At 56.8% G+C, this 20,912-nt stretch overlaps 1 protein-coding gene across 1 annotated transcript in view; it reads left to right on the forward strand.

Moving 5' to 3' along the window:
* The first annotated feature begins 574 nt into the window (after positions 1-574).
* The window catches only part of RTN4R (reticulon 4 receptor), a 28,964-nt gene continuing 8,626 nt past the window's right edge, over positions 575-20,912 (forward strand). Inside the window, exon 1 of the mRNA XM_075533684.1 lies at positions 575-944. Within this exon, the coding sequence (XP_075389799.1) occupies positions 923-944 (22 nt within the window). The 5' untranslated portion in view covers positions 575-922. The remainder of the gene's footprint in view (positions 945-20,912) is intronic.

A 20,912-nucleotide genomic window follows, 5' to 3' on the forward strand; every position in this document is an offset into this window, starting at 1 on the left:
GCGCCTAGCGCATGGCCTCCTGCATGGCAGGGGATGCAGGTATTGCCTTGCACAGGGGAGTTTGAGAGGGGTTGGGGTTCTTCTCTGCAGCACAGAGAGCTCCCCCAAAGCCAGTGAGAGGTCTCAAAATCCCTTAAGCTCTGAGCCTCCGTATTCTTCCTGAGAAATGGGTGCATCCTACGCCAGGGCAGGGACGCCCTGAGATTTGGCGGGGCGAGGCAGGGTGGCGGCCAGAAGGGCCGAGTGCTCCTCGCCCATTCCCAGGCCCCGGGATAAAGTCCACGGGCCGCGCACTGAGCCCGCTTTGGCCCAGCACGCTGTCCTCGCGGCCACCTGCAGGGGCCGCCGCCTCTTCAGAAACGCGCCCGCCTTTGTCTGGACCCGCGCGCGCGGTGCCGGAGCAGCGCCCGAGCCGAGCCTCCCCTGCGGCCCGGCCACGCCCCTGCCGCGGCCGCCTGGGCCTCGCCGCGCGGTGCGCCCAGCCGCCGGAGCCAGGTGAGCGCCCCGCCCTCCCAGACCCCGCCCCCGACTCCCACCCCGCCCCGCCCCGCCCCCGCCCCGCCCCGACCTGCCCCGGCCGCCGGTGGGGATCCGGGCGGCTGCCGAGCGCGACAAACCACATGATCCCATAAAACATTCATCCGCTCCCGGCCCGCGCCGCGAGCGCCCCGCCAGTCCGCCGCTCGCCGCTGCCGCGCCGCCAGCCGCCCGCCCGAGCCGCGCCGGCCCGGGAGCCCAGCCGGAGCCTGAGCGGAGCGGCCTGCACCAAGCCTCGTCCCGCGGCCGGGCCGGGCCGCGCGGAGCGGCGGCGGCTGGATGCGGACCCGGCCGCGGGGCGGCTGCGCCTCCGCCGGCCGCGCAGTGCCGGGAGCCGGCCCCGAAGAGACTTTCGGCCCCGGACGCGCCCCACCCGACCCCTGAAATGGAGGGGGCGTTCGCCGGAGGTGAGTGTCCGCTCCGCGCCCGAGCCCGCCGGTGGGGGCGGGGGGCGACGGCCGGGCTCCTCCGGAGCCGCAGAGCCGGGCTCGGGCTGCCTGCTGAGGCCGGGGAAGGGTCAGCGGGCGGCCGGGAACGCCACCGCAGTGCCGCGCCGGGCAGGGCCAGTGGTGCTCCAGCCCCGGGAGGGCGGAGCCGGCGGCAGCAGGAAAAGTTGCCGCTTCCCTGGAAAGTTGGCGACGGCGTCGGGGCGGGGGCGACGGGGCTGGGTGGCCCGTGACGCTGGGCCCGGGACTGGGCCCAGGTGGGGTCCGCGGGCTGGAAGGGCGGGGTCCGGCATGGGCGGGCTCTGGCCGCGAAGGGGTTAATGCGCGGACCTGGCAGAACGGAGGGCACCTAGGCGGGGTGGCCATGCGGCCGGTAGGGCCTGGGGGCCATCTGGTAGTCCACACCCTAGCCCACTCAGCGAAGAACCTCTGGCTTCCCTGGGGTCAGGCTGCGGCGGGCGGAAGAACGGGGGCGTTGGCGACAGCCGAGGGCGCACGGGGAGGGGGGGCGGGGATGCCCCAGAGCTGCCCCCTCCCTGCAGGGTGGGGGTACCAGGCGACGGCGATGCTCCCCTCACACCCTCTATCAGGGCTTGGGTCGCCTGGTTTTAGGGGTGGTGGAGCTTGAGACGCCCCTCCCTGAGGAACTCCAGGGGCCCCCTCCCCCACAAGGTGTGAGGTCCCCAGAGGGTGGATGGACGCTTTGGAAGGTGGGGGAGAGGTTAGGTAGACCCTACTGGAAGACACTCCCTAATGCCCACCGGGCTGCCTTGCTGCTGTGTCTGCTACCGCCCCAAGGCTGCACACACGTTTTCTTGCACGTGCTGGTGCCTACATGAGCTCTACATTTGCACGCGCGCGTGCACATGAACACCAAGGCTGCTCAGGGTGCACGTGCACGCACACTGTGGGTGCAGACAGGGACTCTTGAGGGTGCAAATTTTTGCCCCCCCCCACACACACATTTACACCCACGGCCGTACATGTGGACATATGACATGGTCTCTAAGCTTACACATACTGTACCCCTGAAGCAAAACCCTCTCCCTTCTCCACCTGAATGTGTGGGTGGGTGAGTGGCGGGCCGGGGAGGGGGGAAGGGGGCTCTGGCCAGCCAGGACCCACAGATCAAGCTGCTTCTGTCCGCCTACGCCCTGACCTGGAATTTCTCCTTCACATCCCTTTGTGCCTGAGTGTGCATGCAGCTGTGTGTGCTGCTCAGGATGAGTCTGCATGTGTGTGCCGGTGTGACTAGGTGCCTGGGATATGCATTGGTCCCTCTGGGTGTAGGTGGTCTCCGGGTACCCTGGTCGGGCTGGTTCTGCCTGCATCTGGAGCGGAGGTCTTGGGAATGTGGTTTGGGAAGCTTGTTGCTTATTCAGTGTCCCCAGCCTGGGATGCAAGGTGTGGAATCTCTCCACTCTCCCCTCTCCGCACCCCACACGGGGCCAATGGTGGCAGGGGTAGGGCCGGGAAGGCTATCTCAAGACTCAAGGTTAACTGAGACCCTGGACAGGGTCTGCAACTGCTGCTGCTTGACCTGGCCACGGGGAGGTGTGAGCTATCCCTGCGGTTGACCAAGAGTGAGTGACCTTGGGGCCGTCCCTCCCCTGGGAATTCAGTCTCTCTGTTGGAGCAAGGGGTTTGGTGGTGATATCCCTGCCCTGGACTGGGGGAGGGGCAGATGCATCAGGGTGCTGGTGATCTGTGCATGCCGGGGATGGGGGTGGCCAGTAAAACCAAAGTCATGCCCACTGTGCTCCTCCAGCCACTATCAGCGTCCTGATCTACAGAATGGGAATTGGTCAGTTGGGTAGATGTGCAGTTTGATGACAGGCAGCTAGGTACTCCATGTCGAGGGGTAGGGTGAAGGGTGGAGCGAGGGTAGACTGGGAACTCCCTTTTCTAAGCCTTAGTCTTCCTGTCTGTGAAGTGGGAACTGTCTTTCCTCTGTTTCAGCTGAGGTGAAGGAGCCACACAGTCCTGTAGGTAGATGGGTGGGTGGGGGCCTGAGCCGTGGTGTTTGGCACCCACACTCCTGGGAATGCTGAGAAGGTAACCTGGCTGCGGGGCCATGGGATGGCAAGAGAATGGGCCTGTCAGTTCACCTGGCTGTGCCTTAGTGACAGGAGACCCGGGTGTAGAGATCCTTCTAGCTTTCCTTGTGTTCTGATCCCAGTGTTTCTACCTTCAAAACACCCCAAATACACCTTCTTGTATCCTGTGGCTCAACATAGGACCATCCTCCTAGGGTTCCTGGACTGCTGGCTGGACTCTTCCCTCCTACCCACTTTGCAGAAGGGGAAGGGCTTGGGGAGTGGGATGGCTGGAGGGTCAGGGGAAAGGACTTTGCAGGAGGTAGCTACTGCTGGCTGGTCCAGGCTGGTGTACTATTCCACTCTTCCCCTCACCAGCTAAGGCCTAAGGAACCCCCAAGTCAGAGTTGCCCTCTATGAGTAAAGGGGGTCTCTGTAAGGCTACCACAAGGGCTAATTGGTGGCTGAGGTCCCTCTGTGAGAACTGGCTCTAGACTACAGAAGTTTGGAGGGAGAAGTGAGTTTGGGCCCAAAGGACTTACAGGGAGGGGGAAGACTGAAAATGCCCCTAGCACAGGACACGCTAGAATTCAAAAAAGGGGCTGGGAGTGGTGGAGGGAAAATTCTATTGGCCTGGGATGTTGAGGCCTGATTAAGCTGGCAGTGAGGGGCCCAGAGCGCTTTTTCTGAAGGACTGATGGGCTGTGCCTGTCTGGGCCCTGTCCTCACCCTCCCTCTGGTGACCCCAGCCAGAGGGGCTGGGTATTCTAGCTAGGAGCTTGGAGTTTGCTCCCAGCCACAGGGGTTAGATTTGTGGCTTTACAGTTGGTCGTCTGGGACAGATGGTGCAGCCCCAGGAGGGCCATGATGGGGTGGGAGTAGGGGCAAAGTGCCTTCCTCGGTTCAGGGTACCCTACTGGGGCCCAGGGGCCCCATCTATTACAGCCTTGTGACAGCCCTGCAGGGAAAACCCCTGTTCTTCCTGCTGCCTTCTCAGGGAGCCTGGGCCTAAGCTTCTGGGAAAAGGGCTCAGGAACTCCGAGCACCGGAAGGGTTGGTGGCAGAGGGAGGGGGGCAGGACAGAGGGCGTGAAGGAGCCCCAAGGGGCCTGGTGTGAGGCAATGACAGGGAGGTGGGGGTGTCAGGGCAGAAGTGTGTGAGGGACGGAGTGTGAGGCTGAGTGTGCAACAATGAATGTAAGGGAGGGTGTGTGTGTGAGAAGGAATGGCTTGAGGGAGGGAGTGTGTGTGAGGGAAACAGGGAAGGCGTGTGTGAAGGAATAAATTGAGGAAATATATAATCGAGAGAAGGACTGTGTGTGTGAGGGAGAAGGTGTGTGTCTGGAGGGAAGGGGTGTGTGTGTGTGTGTGTGTGTGTGTGTGTGTGTGTGTGTGTGTGTGTGTGTGTGTGTGTGTGTGAAGGAATGGCTTGAGGGAGTGTCTGTGGGAGGGTGTGGACTTCACTCCTTTCTGCAGCTCTGTTGCAGGACTACTGAAGGGATGTAGTCCATGCTGCCCTGCTTCCCAGACTGATCACCCTTACCTCTGGTCCCAGGACAGCCTGGTCCTCTGTGAACACCCAGATCTCGAGGCCAGAATTACCTCGAGGTCAGATAGAAAATTCTCTCTCTCTTTGACCAAAGCCCTCCTCCCTCTCCCTCAGCTGTCCCCCAGGAGCCCTCTCCTGGCCACCATCTTCTGCCAGGGCCCAGCCTCTGGCATCCCAGTGCCCCACTCCCCCCACACTCCATGCTTGAGCCTTGGAGGCTGGCTCCCCCACCATCTGGCTTCCACATGGCCAAATCCCAAGAGCTACATTTGTTTATGACCTTTCTTCATTCATTCGTTCATCCATTCATGGCCTGTTGAGAGCGTCCTCCACCAGGTGATAGGGATATGATTCTTGTCCTTGTTAGTTAAGTGCTCTAAAGGACAGGAGAACACAGAGTGACAACCGGAAGCTGTGGGACACCACTGTTGGGCGGGGTGATGGGCATGTCTGCCATCTTCCTGCAGACCCAGGGAGCTTGTGTGGGCCCTCTGGGCCCTGCCATGCAAGGGTTTTGTCATGTGCAGTTTCTTCCTTGTCGCTGCCAACTGCCCTTGTGCAGCAGGGAGTTATTGGTGTGTGTGTGTGTGTGTGTGTGTGTGTGTGTAATCCCTTCCCAAGAGGGCACCATAATTTATTCATCCAAACCCAGGGTAGTGGCTCTCACTGCCCGCAGCTGTTGAACACCTCAGATGGATACCCCCAGGGCAGGGGAAGCTTCATTCACAGCACAGCCCTGGTGTAGTCTCAGAGAAAGTCATCAAGTCATTTGGGTGCCTGTGGTCAGGTGATGTACCACACCTATTTCTCTCTCTCTCTCTCTCTCTCTCTCTCTCTCTCTCTCTCACACACACACACACACACACACACTCTGCAGGGCCTGATCTCCTAACAACCCTCCAGCCACCACCACTATACGACCCTAGTAAGGTAGATTTACACGTATCCACCAGCGTTCCGGGCCTGGGTTTCTCATTCATGGTGAATGGTTCTATTTTCCGGATACTTCCAGGCACTTATTGGTCATTCGGATTTCAGTGCCAAGAACTGCTGTTTGTGCAGGACTGGCTTTGGGGTTTGCCTCTCCTGGCCTTGAGGCCTGTACCTACTATATCCCCACAGTCCTGTCTCCTTTGCCTGGGCCCACTGCCTCAGCCCTCCTGAAGTGTCCCTTGGAGGACAGCCAGGGCAGAGAGAGAGACAGGGATGCAGTGGGAAGCCTGGAGTCCTGGGTCTTAGCTGCCCCCTCAGCCTGGCAGGCAGTGAGTCAATCCTTGCTTGGGGCTCTTGGCATAGGAAGCTGGGCAGGCTCGGGGGGGGGGGAGGGGCAACCAAAGGGACCGATGTGCCCCTCAAAGTTGAGCCTCTGGTCCATATCACAGATGCTCCTGCTGACCCTCCCAGGCCAGGTTCTGTGAGATTGAAATGTGGAGAAGGCTGGGATGTTGAACCAAGACTGGCCAGATTTATTCAGCCATGGTGGGCCCAGTGGTACACACTCAACCCCTTCCTGAGAGGCTTCTCAGGTCCTGGAGGCTACGTGCGGAGGCAGGACCCGCACTTCTGACAGGCACCTACACATGAGAGGCTTAAGGGTTGGGGGATCCCGGGAACCCATTTTGAGAAAGGGTGGGTAAGGCCCCACCAAGGGTCTGTGGGGACCTTTGAGTTTCTCCGATGTCCTGAGGATGGGTAGGCTGTCCCACAAAGGCCTGCTCAGTGTGCTGGTGGGTATCGGGCCTGTGGCTCCTCCCTGCAGTGCGAGGCAATGTGCAAATTTAACCTTTGGATTTATGACTCTATTTCTCTGCAGCAAATGTCATAGGAAATGTCAGGCTCGTGCGAAAGTTGGGCAAGGGGCCCACCGAGGAGAGGGGCAAGGCAGAGCGGGCTGGAGAGCTGAGGGGCTCAGGCCAGGGTGGACGCCCAGGGCCCCCTTCGCCTCCTCCCGGGAGCCCACTCGGATTACCCCTTTACTGAGCTTGTCTTCTTGCGATGTCCTCTGTCTGCCCCAGACCATTCTGACCTTGGTGAGCTGTATCTCTTTCACCTACTGCCAGGGCATAGCTGGAGCACCTTGGGACATGCTCAAAGCCCCTCCCTCCCCCACAATCTGGGCAGCCGCCGGATTAACCTATGGGTGCCTGCTCACTGGGTGACCGCTGCCCTCTCTGGTCACTGATGGGCTCATCTATAATCCCTGGCTGCCAAGTTGAAGTAGTGTTCTTGGCGGAGAGCCTCCCACTTGCTCCCAGTAAAGAGTTGAGGAAAGTGGGTGGGTGGGGAGCAGAGCAGGGTGCCAGCCAGGCCAAGAAGCTCTTGGGCCCTGGATTTACCCCAGTAGGGCTATCTTCGAGGGTGCAACCTGGCCTGTCACCAAATCCACCTCTTGCCCTCAGACCCAAGCAGTGGGCAGCCAATGCTTGCTGCCTCCCTGCTGGGTGCCAGGCCTGTGTGGCTGAGTGGGGCTGTACTGCAGCTCCGCTCCCCGGGCAGCCCAAGTCCCAGATAGACAACCCTCACTCCTGTCTGGCTATGGGACACTCCTCCGTGCCACCTGCTCTCTCCCTCTGGGACCCAGCCCAACAGCCAGAGGTCCTGGCCTCCTCCCTGAACCTCCTCCCCCGCACGAATCCAGTGCCAAGTCAGGGCCTTCCCTTCCTGGCCCGACCGAGAGCCTAGATCAGACCCACTCCTCTCCTGGGCCAGGTCCAATGAGGTTCGGATCTGTCTCCCTGAAACTCGTTTCCAGCCTGTTTGGAGAACGCTTCTACTCTAACGGGAGGTGGGTAAGAGGCTGACGTGGAGGGGCATCTTCATGGACATCTGTGGGGCTCCCAGGTTTTCGCACTAGCCTGGCCCCTCAGTCAGTTCCCAGGAGAGGCCTAAGCTGCAAGCACTCTGGCCATCACGCACAGGCCAATTAGCTGAGATGGCCGCAAGAGCCCCACCGCTGAAGGCTTTGGTTTGGAAAGAAAGCAGAAGACCAGCCTGTGCAGTGTGACCCCCCCACCCATGAGGGCCTAGGTCTCAGTAGGGGCCACCCACCTGGCTGACCTCCTGGCCCTCCATGCAGCAGCTATGGCAGTGGTGGCGCTGGCTCCGAGCGACACCCACAGGGCCAGGTGTGGGTTGAGGACTTGGCCTGGCTCCTGGGGGCCTGTCCCATCCTAGCCAGGCAGGGACCCCGCCCCTCAGGATACTTCTAAAAGTTCATTGGAAATAACAGAATGGGAAAAACCATGGAATTTCCCCCACAAACTTTTGGCCACCCCCTCGTAAGTCCTGCCGGGCTGGAATGACGATGGGGTCTCAGGCTCCCCCATGGGGAGATCTGGCTCCTCTACCATGCCCCTATGTGCTGAGTGGTGAGATGTAGGCAGGTGGTGGGTGGAGGGCGTGAGGGGGTTGTGAGCCCCAGAGTATTCTTAGGGGGGGAGCCTCGGCACAGCTGAAAAGGGCACAGGCAGAGAAGGAGGCCCCCGACAGACCCCTAGACACACACACACCACTCATTGGTCCTTCTGCTGATGTGTGATTGTGACGTCCTTGTCGCCTGCACAGGGAGCAGTGTTCAGAGCAGAAGGCCATGCTAACAGGGTGAGCGGATCTGCACAGGGCCAGAAACTGGGGGCAGGGGCTCTTCCTGGAGACCCTCATTAGTCCCCGAAGTGGCCACTTGTCTGAGAGGCGATGATAGGAAGCCCCCTTGTAGGAGATGGTCCAGCCTAAAGGATGGTGTGACCTGCCATCCACCTTGCACCTGGCTGCAGATGTGTGGGGAAGAACCGGCCCCACTTCCCACCTGTTTTCCACTGGTCCTGGGGCTGGGCCTTCAAGCTGTAGGCCGCCCGCCCGGGCCTTCCTCTCTAAGGCAGGGAAGGGTTAGGCGGGGAAGGTGCTCCGGAGGGACTTTGACAGCATCAGCCCGGCCTGGCTGGCCAGCAGACGCACCAGCCCTGTCAGGGCAGTTGCAAGAAGCGGTGGAGCTGACCAAGGTCACAAGGACACTCTATGCCCAGCTCTCCCAACCCCCCCCTCCTCCCCGCCCCCGCCACCTGCCCCATGTTGCTTCCCAGCCAGAATACTGGGAGTCCACTGAGTGCCCCCACGGCCATCCCTTTTGGTCTGGCCTTCTTGGCCAGTGGTGGCGCTGGCTCCGAGCGACACCCACAGGGCCAGGTGTGGGATAGGGACTTGGCCTGGCTCCTGGGGCCCTGTCCCATCCTAGCCAGGCAGGGACCCCGCCCCTCAGGATACTTCTAAAAGTTCATTGGAAGTAACAGAATGGGAAAAACCATGGAATTCCCCCACAAACTTTTGGCCACCTCCCTGCTGACCTAGTTGAGGCTCACCCCCACCTTTCCAGTCCCCTGGTCCTCATCCTCACGGGCACCCCTCAGAGCTGAACAACCCCTCCCTCCTCACCGCCTCCATCCATGGCTCTGGACAGCCTAGGTGGGCCTTCAACTCTAGACTCCTTGTGGGGTTCCAGTTGAAGTGCAGGGCCCTCTGGGGCAGCAGCAAAGTGGGTGTGTGCCCCCTCCTATCCCACCAGGTGTCCCTCTCCCCAGGAAAGGCTGGTGTCTGTCCTGAGTGTGGCTTGGCAGATGGACCTTTCATGTCACCAGGGAGGGGCATCTCACACCCTGGTCAGAGTTAATGAGCACTGTGACAGGGTTGCCATTGTGGGGGGCCCAGGACCCTCACTCATCTATCTGGTCAGCAAACATCCTGGTATCCACCCCAGACCAGCCCCAGAGATTCTCATAACACACTCTATTCCCAAGGCCCCTCCAGGCAGACAGGTTGATACCCCGCAGCACAGGGCCTCCATAGAGAGGTACCAAGGGGTGGTACCCTTCTACCTAGCCTCAGCCCACCAGGCTTGACCCAGGCCAAGGTCTGGCTGGGTCTTAGAGAGTGAGGGGCAAACAGAGGCAGGTGGGGCGTGATGCCAGCTGGGTGATGGGAGGGCCTGTCCTGGGCAGGGGGCAGTAGATATGGGGAGAGAGAAATGGAGAAGCAAAGGGTGGGCATGTGGAAGAAGCCACAGGGTGGGAGGGGGTCAGAGGGAGGCCCTGGGGTCATGTGGTGGGTATGAGGGCTCAAGGAGGCTGCCCTGGGATACAGAGGTCCCTTCTGGTCCAGTGGCTGGCAGTGTGACACATAGCCTGCATACCAGGCCATGTCCAGGCTGTCTTTTATCTCCCTGCCTCATCCCCAATTTATGTCAGGCAGAGGTTGACACAGGGACAGGTGTGACAAGCGTCTGGCTTCCTGTTCAAAAATTGGCAAAGGAAAACCTCTCCCCATAAAGACATTCTGCTTCCTCTCTCGCTCTCGGTGTCACTGCGAGGGCCCGTCACAGAGGAGACAGATGGTGGCCCTAATGGACGTCATTCTTCACTGGCTGGCACCAGGACCAGAGCCAGCCTGGGGGTGGCCTGAAACCTGTGGTGGGGGCAGAGGCATCAGTCCCCTTGCCTCTCCTGCCCCCTCCACACTGGAGCACCCTTTCTGAGTCTCAGTAGCCCTGAGGCCTGCTTTCTGGGTCTGTGCCCCAAGGAACCCACCTGCCCCCTAAAGTTAGGAAGCACAAGACGGTGGAGTCGACTAAGCCCTGAAGCCTGATGTGAGAAACCTGTCTCCATCACAGTGTCTCTGGGGCTTGGCTAAGACTGGGGGCCTCATGGGGCACATGATGTTGGGCAGTGGGAGCAGGCTTTGGGGGGCTGCTGGCCTCCAACTCCCGGCTCCAAGGCTCATGTCCTTCAGGGAGCTGATACCAAATATGTGTTTCTTACCCAGGGCATCATCCTGCCCCACTGCAAGTCACCCAACAAGGGGTTGGAGGTTTTTCTAGATGGCTTGGGCCCAGCCAGTGCCTCTCCCTGCCCAAGCATCCCTGGAAGCTCATGGCCCCAAGATTCCTCCTAGCCCTACCCAATGCTGCTTGCCTACTGGTGGCCAGCCAAGGCCCCCCACCCCAGTCAGGCCTGAATCTGGAGCTGGAAATGTCTCTGGGGGTGGTCAATGCAGGACTTAGAGGGCATGACTAGGTATGACTGGCTCTCTCCTCTGTGGTGGGGGCCCCAGTGGGCACATGTGGCCTTCATGTTCTAGCAAAGTGGGTGTCTCTCAGAGGAAGGTACAGGCTCTGAGAGGCTATGCTAAGCCAGGCTTGAAGCTCTGGTCTCCCTCCCACCACAGGGACACATGTGGCTGGTCAGGGACTCCTCATGCTGGAGTGCCCAGGGCTAGACCTACCCTTCATCCCCAGCTTCAGTGCATCACACGAACCAAACAAAGCACAAGCATGGAACACACTGGTTGTGTGTCCCGTGGCGGGACATTGGGAGAAATACCAACGTTTCCCGAGAGGAGCAAAGTCCCTCATGGAATCACTCAGGGAAACTGCTGTCTGGTGGTGCTGGGGTGTTAGGGCCGCTCCCGCCCCCTGGGGACACAAGTGTATGAGGCTGGCAGGCTGTGGCTGGGAGTGGCCGTGACTGGCTGGGAGGGTGGATATCAAGTGGGCGAGCAGCCTTGTGGAGAGGTCCAGGATGCCATGGCTACGGATAGAAGCAAGGTGTCAGAGAGCTTAGGGGGTGTGTGAGTTCCAGACCCAGGATGGAGGAGGCCCACTGAAACACCACCCGCTGGGGGGAGGGGTTCAGGGTGCTGGGACCCAACTCTGCCACTGCCCAAGTCCTCAGAGGCTGAGGTCTGCAGCAGTGCCTGGCTGGGGATGAGGGTAGGAATAGGAGGTCGGGGTCCTGCTCACTGCAGCACCCTGGGCGGGGGAGCACGCGGTTCTGGGGAGGGTCAACGGCCTTGAGAGGCTGGCCCTGAAGAAGGAGGCTAGCTGCTAGCCCAGGGCAGTGGCTGCTGAGTTTGAAATTTGCATTAACCGGAAGAAGTGCCCAGTACAAGGCAGAGGGCCCGGGCCGCCAGGCACAGGCTACACCATTGTCCCAATGTGCATGGAGAGCTTGTGCTCCGAGACCCATGGGGGACTGGCTGCAAGGCTGCAAGATGTAAAGTGGTCTTCCGGGGCCTTTGTCAGCCTCTTACTCAGCACTTAGTAAGCGCCTGCTGTGTGCAGCCCTGCCATGCTACTGTAATGACCGTTTTACTAATGACACCAAGGCTCTGGGGGTGGGGACTAGCCAGGACCAGCAGTGAGGAACCAGGCCTGTCTGACCCTGGGTGTGGACTCACTCTTAGGATCGCCTGGATCAGGCTGGTGGAGAGGAGGAAAGAGGGGGTGGGGGTGGCGGTGGACAAGGGAGGATGGGGACAGCAGGTTAGGAAAATGACAAATGTTTTTTCCAGCTTGGGGTGGAGGGGGGCATTGGAGCAGCGGGCCCAACAGGTAGGTACTAGGCTGTGAACTGGGTCTGGGTGAAGGGAGGTGGACTGGGCAGATTATGGCCTGCAAATGACCCCTGATGGCAGAGCTATGGCCACCCAGACCTGGTACCTCCCACAGGCTTTAGCTCAAGGAATGTGTTTCCTGGGCTAGGACCAGACCTCCTTTGGAGGATGTAAAAAGAGATCACATCCCCCTTCCCCCAGAAGAATTTATTTCAAAGGATGGCACGGGAGCAGATGAAGGGGGAGGAGGAGAGAGTGAAGCACATCTTGGCCCACCAGGATGTGAGGATGATGTTCCCAATTAGAGCACCCAGTCTGCAGAGTTGACCACGTGGCCGGCCTCACTATGAGACATGATGCCCCTCACTGACCCATAGCCCTACAGGGATAAAACCAGAGACAGACACAGTGTGGGAATTCCACCCGATCTGATCCCACCACACTGAGGCAAAACACTAAGGGGGTACCACAGAACACCAAGGGAATGGAGCAGCGAGGTCCCTAGGGAATGCTGAAGGTGGACTTTAGGACCAGGGCTTGGTGCCCCAACAGACTGGACTGGAAAGCACTCCAAAAGTACAACAAACAATCCTTGAACTAACTACAAGCTTTTCTTTCTTGTTGTGTTTTGTTTAGTTTTTTGTCATTGGTTTGTTGTTGTTTTGCTGTATAGTGTTGCTTGGTTTTACTCTGTCTTATTTTTGTGCATGTTATTATTTCCGCAGGTCTTTCGAAGTAAGATAGGCTGGAAGAACAATCTGGGGGAGAAAACAACAGGACTGACAGTTCCCAGGGGAACATGGGAGAGGGGAAGGTGGGAGCAAAGGTAGTGGTGTTAACAAACCCAGGGACAAGGGAACAACAAGTGGCCCAAATCAGTGGTGAGGAGGGTGTAGGAGGCCTGGTAGTGCATGATCAAAGGTAATGTAACAAAGAGGAATTGCTGAAACTCTGGTGGGGACTGAGCATGATAGTGGGACAGGAGGAAAGTCAAAGGAAATAGAGGAAAGAGCTGGGAGGCAAAGGGCATTTATAGAGGTCTAGATAAAGGCATGTACATATTGCAATATATTTATGTATGAGGATGGGGAAATAGATCTATGTGCATATATTTATAGGTTTAGTATTAAGGTAGCAGAAGGACATTGGGCCTCCACTCAAGTACTCCCTCAATGCAAGAATACTTTGTTCTATTAAATTGGCATTCTATGATGCTCACCTTCCTGACACAACCGCTGAAGACAAAGCGTGTGAATAAGCAAATGTGGTGAAGAAAGCTGATGGTGCCCGGCTATCAAAAGATATAGCATCTGGGGGTCTTAAAGGCTTGAAGGTAAACCAGCATCCATCTAGCTCAGAAGCAACAAAGCCCACATGAAAGAAGCACACCAGCCGGTTGGGATCGCAAGGTGTCAAAGGGATCAGGGATCAGGCATCATCAGAACAAAATATCTTACCATAGTGAATGAGGAGGGGGAGTGCAGAGTGGAGACCCAAAGCCCATTTGTAGGCCACTGGACATCCCCTTATAGAAGGGTTTCGGGGAGGAAACGAGCCAGTCAGGGTGTGATGTAGCAATGATGAAATATACAACTTTCCTTTAGTTCCTAAATTCTTCCTCCCCCCCCCACCCCACTATCATGATCCCAATTCTACCTTGCAAGTTTCACTAGACCAGAGGATGTACACTGGTACAGATAGGAACTGGAAATACAGGGAATCCAAGGCAGATAATCGCTTCCGGACCAGTGGTATGAGTGGCGATACTGGGAGGGTAGAGGGAGGGTGGGTTGGAAAGGGGGAACCGATTACAAGGCTCTACATGTGACCTCCTCCCTGGGGGACGGACAACAGAAAAGTGGGTGAAGGGAGACATTGGACTGGGCAAGATATGGCAAAATAGAGAAATCGGACTGGGCAAGATATGACAAAATAATAATTTATAAATTATCAACGGTTCATTAGGGAGGGAAGGAGGGAGGGGGAAAATGAGGACCTGATGCCAGGAGCTTAAGTGGAGAGCAAATGTTTTGAGAATGATGAGGGCAATGAATGTTCAAATGTGCTTGACACAATTGATGTATGTATGGACTGTGAGTTGAATGAGCCCCTAATAAAACAATTTTTTTAAAAAGAGACTACATCAAGGCAGTGCTGTCCCCCTCCTGCTGTCGCAGGCCCCACACAGTTTCCACCCCAGCACTGCTCCCCTTGGTGGCCCCCGTGTTCCCAGGGCTGCCTGGCCTGCTCTGCCCGCCCCACTGGCCCGCTGGGAGTGCCTGTCAATTCAGTCAGCAGCCAAAAGACACTGACCTGCTTTTCCAGGAGGCAGCGATGCCTACCTCTTCCACCCTCATTGGCGAGAAGACATGGACAATGTCCATCCCTAAGGGATTTCAAGTAAGGAAGAGTTATCACATGCAACCATCTAGGAATTATTTATCACTCATTAATAAAGGAGCACCGGCAGGTCTGTGGCAAGGACACCGCTCTGGGCTTTGACAGAAGCTCCGAGAAGCCTGCTCATGTTTGGCAAGGTCAGCTCTGGAGCGCTGGCAGGGCTGTAGGGGTTCAGGTCTATACATGACTGAGGGGCAGTGTCCGTGACCGTGATGAGAGGGCAAGGGGGAAGCAGGGAGGGCCCAGAGGACCACCTGACCTGCATCTGGGTTTCTTACCTGTTTACTCACAAGATCAAGGTGGTGAGGAGAGCAAAGGCATCCTAAGGGAACTGGGCCAGGTGGGAACCGAGCAGGGAGGCTGGCCTGCCTTCAACTAGGCAGATCCTTCATGTGCATGGCCACTCCGGGTTTTGAGGCCAATTCCAGAGCACCCCTAGGAACCCAGGGATGACCTGTCCCCTCCCCTGCAGCCGAGCAGGAAGAGGGCAGCCTGGTGAGCACATTCAGTCCTTGTGCCAATGCACCGCCCGATACCAGCTTGTATGGTTCTTTCTCCCTGGCCCCACAATGCCAGTCTCTTGCCCCATACGTCATCTCTGGGCAGGCATCTTTCATTTGCTTCTTTGTATTTAACTCTGTTTCTGAGCCATCTGTATCAAATAAGCAAGATTGTGTTCTTATAAAATAACACTTTGGTTAACGTTATCGTGCACCCAGCTAAAATCTGTTCCCAGTGCAAGTTAAAGTCTGGACCACACTCCCCGGCATGGTTGTCTTCTTACTGAAAACACAAACAAAAGCCAAAAATAAAAATAAATACATTAAAGACCCAAATCTGTTGCCACTGAGTTGCTGCGTGGCTCACGGGAACCCCAGGCGTGACAGAGTAGAACTGAGCTCTTTGGGGGGTGGGGGGTGGGGCATTCTGGGTTGTCATCTTCATGGAAGCAGGTTGCCAGACCTTTCTTCAGCACTGCTGCTGGGCAGGTTTTCACTACCAACCTGTCGATTTGCAGCCAAACAAAGCATTTGTGTGCACCCCCCTCCGCAGAATCTATTATTGTTATTGGGTCCCATCAACACGGTTCTGATGGACTGGGTTGGTCCATCTCATAGGGGTCTTCCTCTGTGTTGCTGACCCTTCGTGACTTTACCAAACATGATGCCCGTCCTTCTCCTGGCATGATTGCAAACCAAACTCACCGCCATAGAATCATTTCCAGTTCATAGCAGCCGTCCCGGACAGAACAGAACTGCTTCTTTGTATTTCCAAGGCTGTGAATATTTACGGGAGCAGAAAGCCTTGCCTTTCTCCTGCGGAAGGGCTTGTGAGTTCGAGCCACGGGCCCTGTTGTCAGCAGCTCCGCGTGTGGCTCAGCCTGCCTTGCTTCCCGTGCCTGGCCGCGTATGTGCTGGTCACCACCGAGCAGCGAGGGCTGTTGACCCTGTCTTTCTTGCACAGTCTTGTTTCCCCGGGGTTGGCGTTGACGTTGTTTCTCATCTTTCTCCCTCTCGTCACTCACGTGCTTATTTCCACCCCGTCGGGTGTTTGCATGTCTGGGGTGTTTTGGTTGGTTGGTTTGTTCTCCCACGCTCTGGTCCTGCTGTCCCAAGACCTCGCCTCCCTGGCTACGAGGATGGAGTCACCACATCACGACCAGACATTGTCAAGCTCGCCCCTTGACGGAAGCACATCCCCACTAGGTACCATATAGACTCGAGTATAAGCCGACCTGAATATCAGCTACGGCACCTGATTTTACCACAAAAACTGCATTAAAATGTGCTGAGAAACTCGGCTTCTGTAGGAGTTGCTACGGTATCTAAAGTAGGCACATTGAAGACCCGTAGTATGAATTCCTGCATGTTTGAAAGCCTAGCTGAGCGTGGCTGGCCAGGTTCCATAGTGCATGTTGAAGACAGGTTCCCTTCAGATGTTGACCCCATTGCCGTTCTGGGGTCTTCCGGTGTCCAGTGGCTTTGGTCCAGTGTCTGCTGTCCACTGTGCGCCTCATGCTTCGTTGCTGTGGGAGGTTTTCTAGTATTGTTTCTTTGCTGACTCTCCTCTCCGTTTTCTTGCTCAGGAGCTCCCCAATTACAGAAGACCATCTTGAATCTCAGGTAGTCCCACCCCCGCCTCGCTTTCGCTTTTTCTTTCTTCACAGTTTCATTGACCTTGTTTTCCAACCCTTCTATTGATTTTCTTTATTCATTTTAGCGATTCTATTTTTAATCTCCAGTCTTTCTTTATGGCTCTCTTATGCCACCCTGATCTCGTGTTACGACCTCTCTGTCCCCACCCATCCTAAAGCCAAACCCGCTGCCATGGAGTCAATGCCAGGACAGAGCAGAACTGCCCCTGTGGGTTTCCAAGGCGTCTGGAGAGAAGCACACCACCTCATCTTGCCCTCCAGGAGCAGCTGGTAGACTTGAACCACCGACCCTATGGTTAGCAGCCCAATGCTTAGCCCATGACACTACCAGGGATCTTTCTCCTCCTTAGAGGATTTTCGTTTTCTCCCTCCCATCCCAATTCCCGCACCGTGCCAACTTCCTCCCATTGTTTTCCATTTTGGTTTCTATTGGAGCCATTTCCACCTGTGTGCTGTTCTTTCATTTTCTGCTCAATGAGAAGCAGGTAGGAAGCTCTGTTGATGATGGGGTTTGGCGGGTGGGGGCAGAACAAACAGGAAACCCCTAAGTGTCAGTAGTGGGGACTTCCCTGAGCTCTGACACAAGTCTCCAGAGCCATGTCTCATATGGTATGTAAGCAAGAAAGCAGGACCCCGGGTGAAAAAGAACATTCAGGCTGAGTGCGCACAGGGCTCTCATGGGCCATGAGTCGGACCACTGCACCAGGCCTGTCTGTACCTGCAGTCAGGTTAGGAGTGCATCTGCCCATAGCCACTCCTCCCACCCAGACTGCAGTCAGCTCGTGCTGCAGAACCTCCTTGGCAAGGTCGGGTTTAGTGTCCATTCTGGCTAGAGAAGCTGAGACTTCTGGTTGGATGGAGCCTGGCCCTGGGTGCTTGCGTGGGATTGAAGCTAGAGAAGGTCAGATGTGCAGTCTGGCAGTACCCTCCAGGGAAGCAGGACTTGGCCAGAGAGCCCAGTCTCCGGTAAGGGTGCTGGGAGTTGTCTTCAGGCCTGGGAAGGCTGGTGCGACATGGCGGCCATCCAATGGTCTCCATACCTTGCCACACAGCAAGGGACCAGAAGGCATGAACCTGTGCTCAGGGCTGCTGAACATCAGGACCTATTAGCAGCCATCTCAGGGGTCCAAGAAGCCACGCACAGCAGAGGCAGGGGAGTAGTGGGGTCTGGCACCCCCTCCTTCCCATGTCCTGGGACTCAGATTCTATACTCTCTCTCCGGGCCCCACCATCTTGTGGGTTCCCTAGCTGGTCACCATCCTTTCTGAGCCCCAGTGCCCTTGTCTAGAGTAGGGTTGATAGTCATCCACCCTTAGCGTGTGTGCACCGTGGGCCTTGTCTTAGTTACCCAGTACTGCTGTAACAGAGATGCCACAAGGGGCTGGCTTTGACAAACAAAAATGTATTCTCTCAGAGTTGTTTGGTAAAGCAGAAGGTCAGCGAAAAAAGAGGACAATCATCAAGGAGATGATTGACACAGTGACTGCAACAATGGGTTCAGACGTCATCAATTGTGAGGATGGTGCAGGGCCGGGCTGTTTCATTTCTATTGAACATAGAGTTGCTATGAATCAGAAGCTCTTCAGTGACATCTAAAAGCACAATTCAGGAGGCAGGAAGTCCAAATTCAGAGCACTAGATCCAGGAGAAAGGTCCACAGTTGGAAGCCTCTCCTTGGGAGAAAGATGCGGCTTTCTACTCCTGTGAAGAGTTGTCCTACAGGATCACTCTAAGTCAACATCAACTCGACCGCAGAGAGAGAGATCCAGGACAAGGCTTCATCTTTTTATAGGCTCTGCAGGAAAGTCCTTGTGTCACCTTTCGACATCTATAGGCCTGGTGTCCCTTGAAGAACTCCATGTGTTTTGGCATCCCGTACGTCTAGGAGGTTCTCAGCACAGAGATCTTGGGTCCCAGCGACTTTCTGTCTGGTGGTACTGAGGTTCCCTCTGTGGCTCACACCATTCTCTTATCAGATAGAAGGGGTGGCTCTTGTAAGGTTGTGATCCCAGATCCATCCCCCATTGACTCTGCCTTCCTAACGCCGCGACCCTTTACTACAGTTCAAGCTGGGGGACCCCCACCCCCAACCATAACATTATTTTCATTGCTGCTTCATCACTGCAAGTTAGCTACTGGTATGAATCGGGCGACCCCTGTGAAAGAGTCGTTCGGCCCCCAGGTTGAGAGCCACTGCTCTAGAAGGCCGAGCGGAGCTACCCATGGGGTTTCAAGTCTGCGAATCGTTATGGACGCAGCCGGCCTCATCTTTCTCCCTTGGAAGAGCTGGTGGGTTTGAACCACTCGTCTTTCAGTTAGCAGCCTCTTGCTAGCCCACAGCATGACCAAGGCTCCTTATGTTCTAGAGGTTAGGATCGACAGCACATCATAAAATGAAGGCTAGTTCCATCAGCTCACACAATACTGGGGATCATGCTTAGTCAAGGTTCATTTTTGTTGTTGTTATTGGGAGCAGGGGGTAGGCACAAAATTCAACCCATGGCAACTCCTTTTCCCCGCCCTCCTTCCTTACCTCTAGGCTGCTGGTGGGCCCCGGTAAGGCTGGGGTCGGGGTAGGATGGTGAGATGGTGGGATGATAGACTGACAAACAGGGCCTCCCTTGGAGGTGCTCACACAAGTCCCCCAAACAGAACTGTTGAGCAGTCTTGCCCACAGTTGCAAGTTGTTAGTGCTTAAATGGGGTAGCCGATGGACTACAGCCCATACCCAGAGGTGTCTGCTCTCTGCTGTTCACTTGCCTCTGGGGCTCCCAGGTCCGGCATGCGTGAGGTTGGCTGCACTCCAGGCTACCCCTGATTGGGGGCTTTGCATGTGGCCGGTGGGATGTTGATGATGTAGATGACAGCAGTAAGCGTTCACAGCCCACCCTCTGGGGTCTACAGGAGGGGGCAGGCCCCAGGATGCCTGGAGCCCAGCACTCCCACCCCACCCCCGCCAACCACATGGGGTTCAGGGACCCTCCTCTCCCACAAAGCCCTGCCCTTTGCCTCCCAACTCGACTCCTAGCCCCATCTTAAATAGCTCTTTGTTCTTAAATATAAAGATTCTCAGCTAGTCACACCCTGACCTACATCCCCTCTTGCCACGCCCAACTGGTCAGGTTGTGCTGTTGGGATGCCATGAGCTAGCCTGCAGGGAGTGGAGAAAGGGCCTGGGGATGCGGTCCCAGAGAGTCCCCACCCCCGCCCCTCCCCACCTCTGCCCCAACTGTCTCTCATGGAGCCATCATTTCTGTCCTTCCTACCCTCTCCATGGTACTGACTTCATTCAGCGCCTCCTCCCGGGACCTGGGGACAGCTAACCCTCTCTGTTCCTTATAACCACTTTCATTCCGTTTGTGTTTTGAAGTTGTCCTCTTTAGTGTGTGCTTGATTCTGGGCCTGCTGACAGACTCTTTATCAAAACAGTTGTTCTTTTAACCTGCATGGACTAGACCTAACCCTGCTCATGAGAGGCTGCCCTCGCCCAGCCTCCTCCAGGCTGATCCTGTGGCCATCTGCCTGCAGAAAAGCAGATAGGTTTCTGCCCTGGCTCTGTCCATGGGCCCCAGCCTTATGGCCTTCATTAAATGGGGGGACTCTAGTATTGTTGGGTGAGTGAAGCTGGCAATACCCACGCAGTGGGTGCTCCCGGCAGCCAGTGGGAATCCAGGGTCAGACACTAAGTGGGCTACATGGCCACTGCTGCAGTCGTCCATTCTCTCATGGCGCCACGGACAGTCACAGCCAACCCCTCCAGGAACAGGTATAGCTCCTTGGAATTATCACTTTATTTACAAAAGCAGCTGCCAGCCCTCCGCCATGATGCGTGTCGGGGCAGGAGGAAATAGAAAGTGTGACAGGTGCTCCCTTCTGACCGAATAGACTCCGCACTCTGGCAGCTGCAGCTGGACCCTGGTGACTCAAGTGAGGTCCTTTGTTGGCACTTGAATTCCTTCTTCCCTGGAAAGTGTTGGGACACAATGGCCCAGCCTCTTGCCCAGCCTGTCCGGGCTAGGTGTGCTCCTTAACCTTCACTGGGTTTCTTCCTGGGCCACTAGTGAGGGATGTTGACAGTGGCTGGCCTTTACCTGGCCAGGCGGACGCTCACATCCTCAGGTGGTGTCTGGTCCAGCTGGTCCTCACCAGTGGCAGCAGTGGACACACCTGCACCAGTCCCAGCAGGCAGGCTGGCTTCCGGAGACCTGGAACTGTCTGCATGTCCCTTTTCATCCAGAAGGAATCTTGTCTGGACAGGACCTGCCCTGCCACCTCGTCTGTCATGTTTTATAAGTGCTGAGGACCCCGAGCACGCAGTACACACCTGCCCAGTCTTGCTTCCTTCAAGCAAAGAATAGACCCTCCATCCCGATTTGGTTCCTGGCATGTGTGCTAGCTCCCCAGCTCTGT

The sequence above is a fragment of the Tenrec ecaudatus genome, chromosome 16 (genome assembly GCF_050624435.1).
Source record: "Tenrec ecaudatus isolate mTenEca1 chromosome 16, mTenEca1.hap1, whole genome shotgun sequence".
Taxonomy (NCBI): Eukaryota; Metazoa; Chordata; class Mammalia; order Afrosoricida; family Tenrecidae; genus Tenrec; species Tenrec ecaudatus.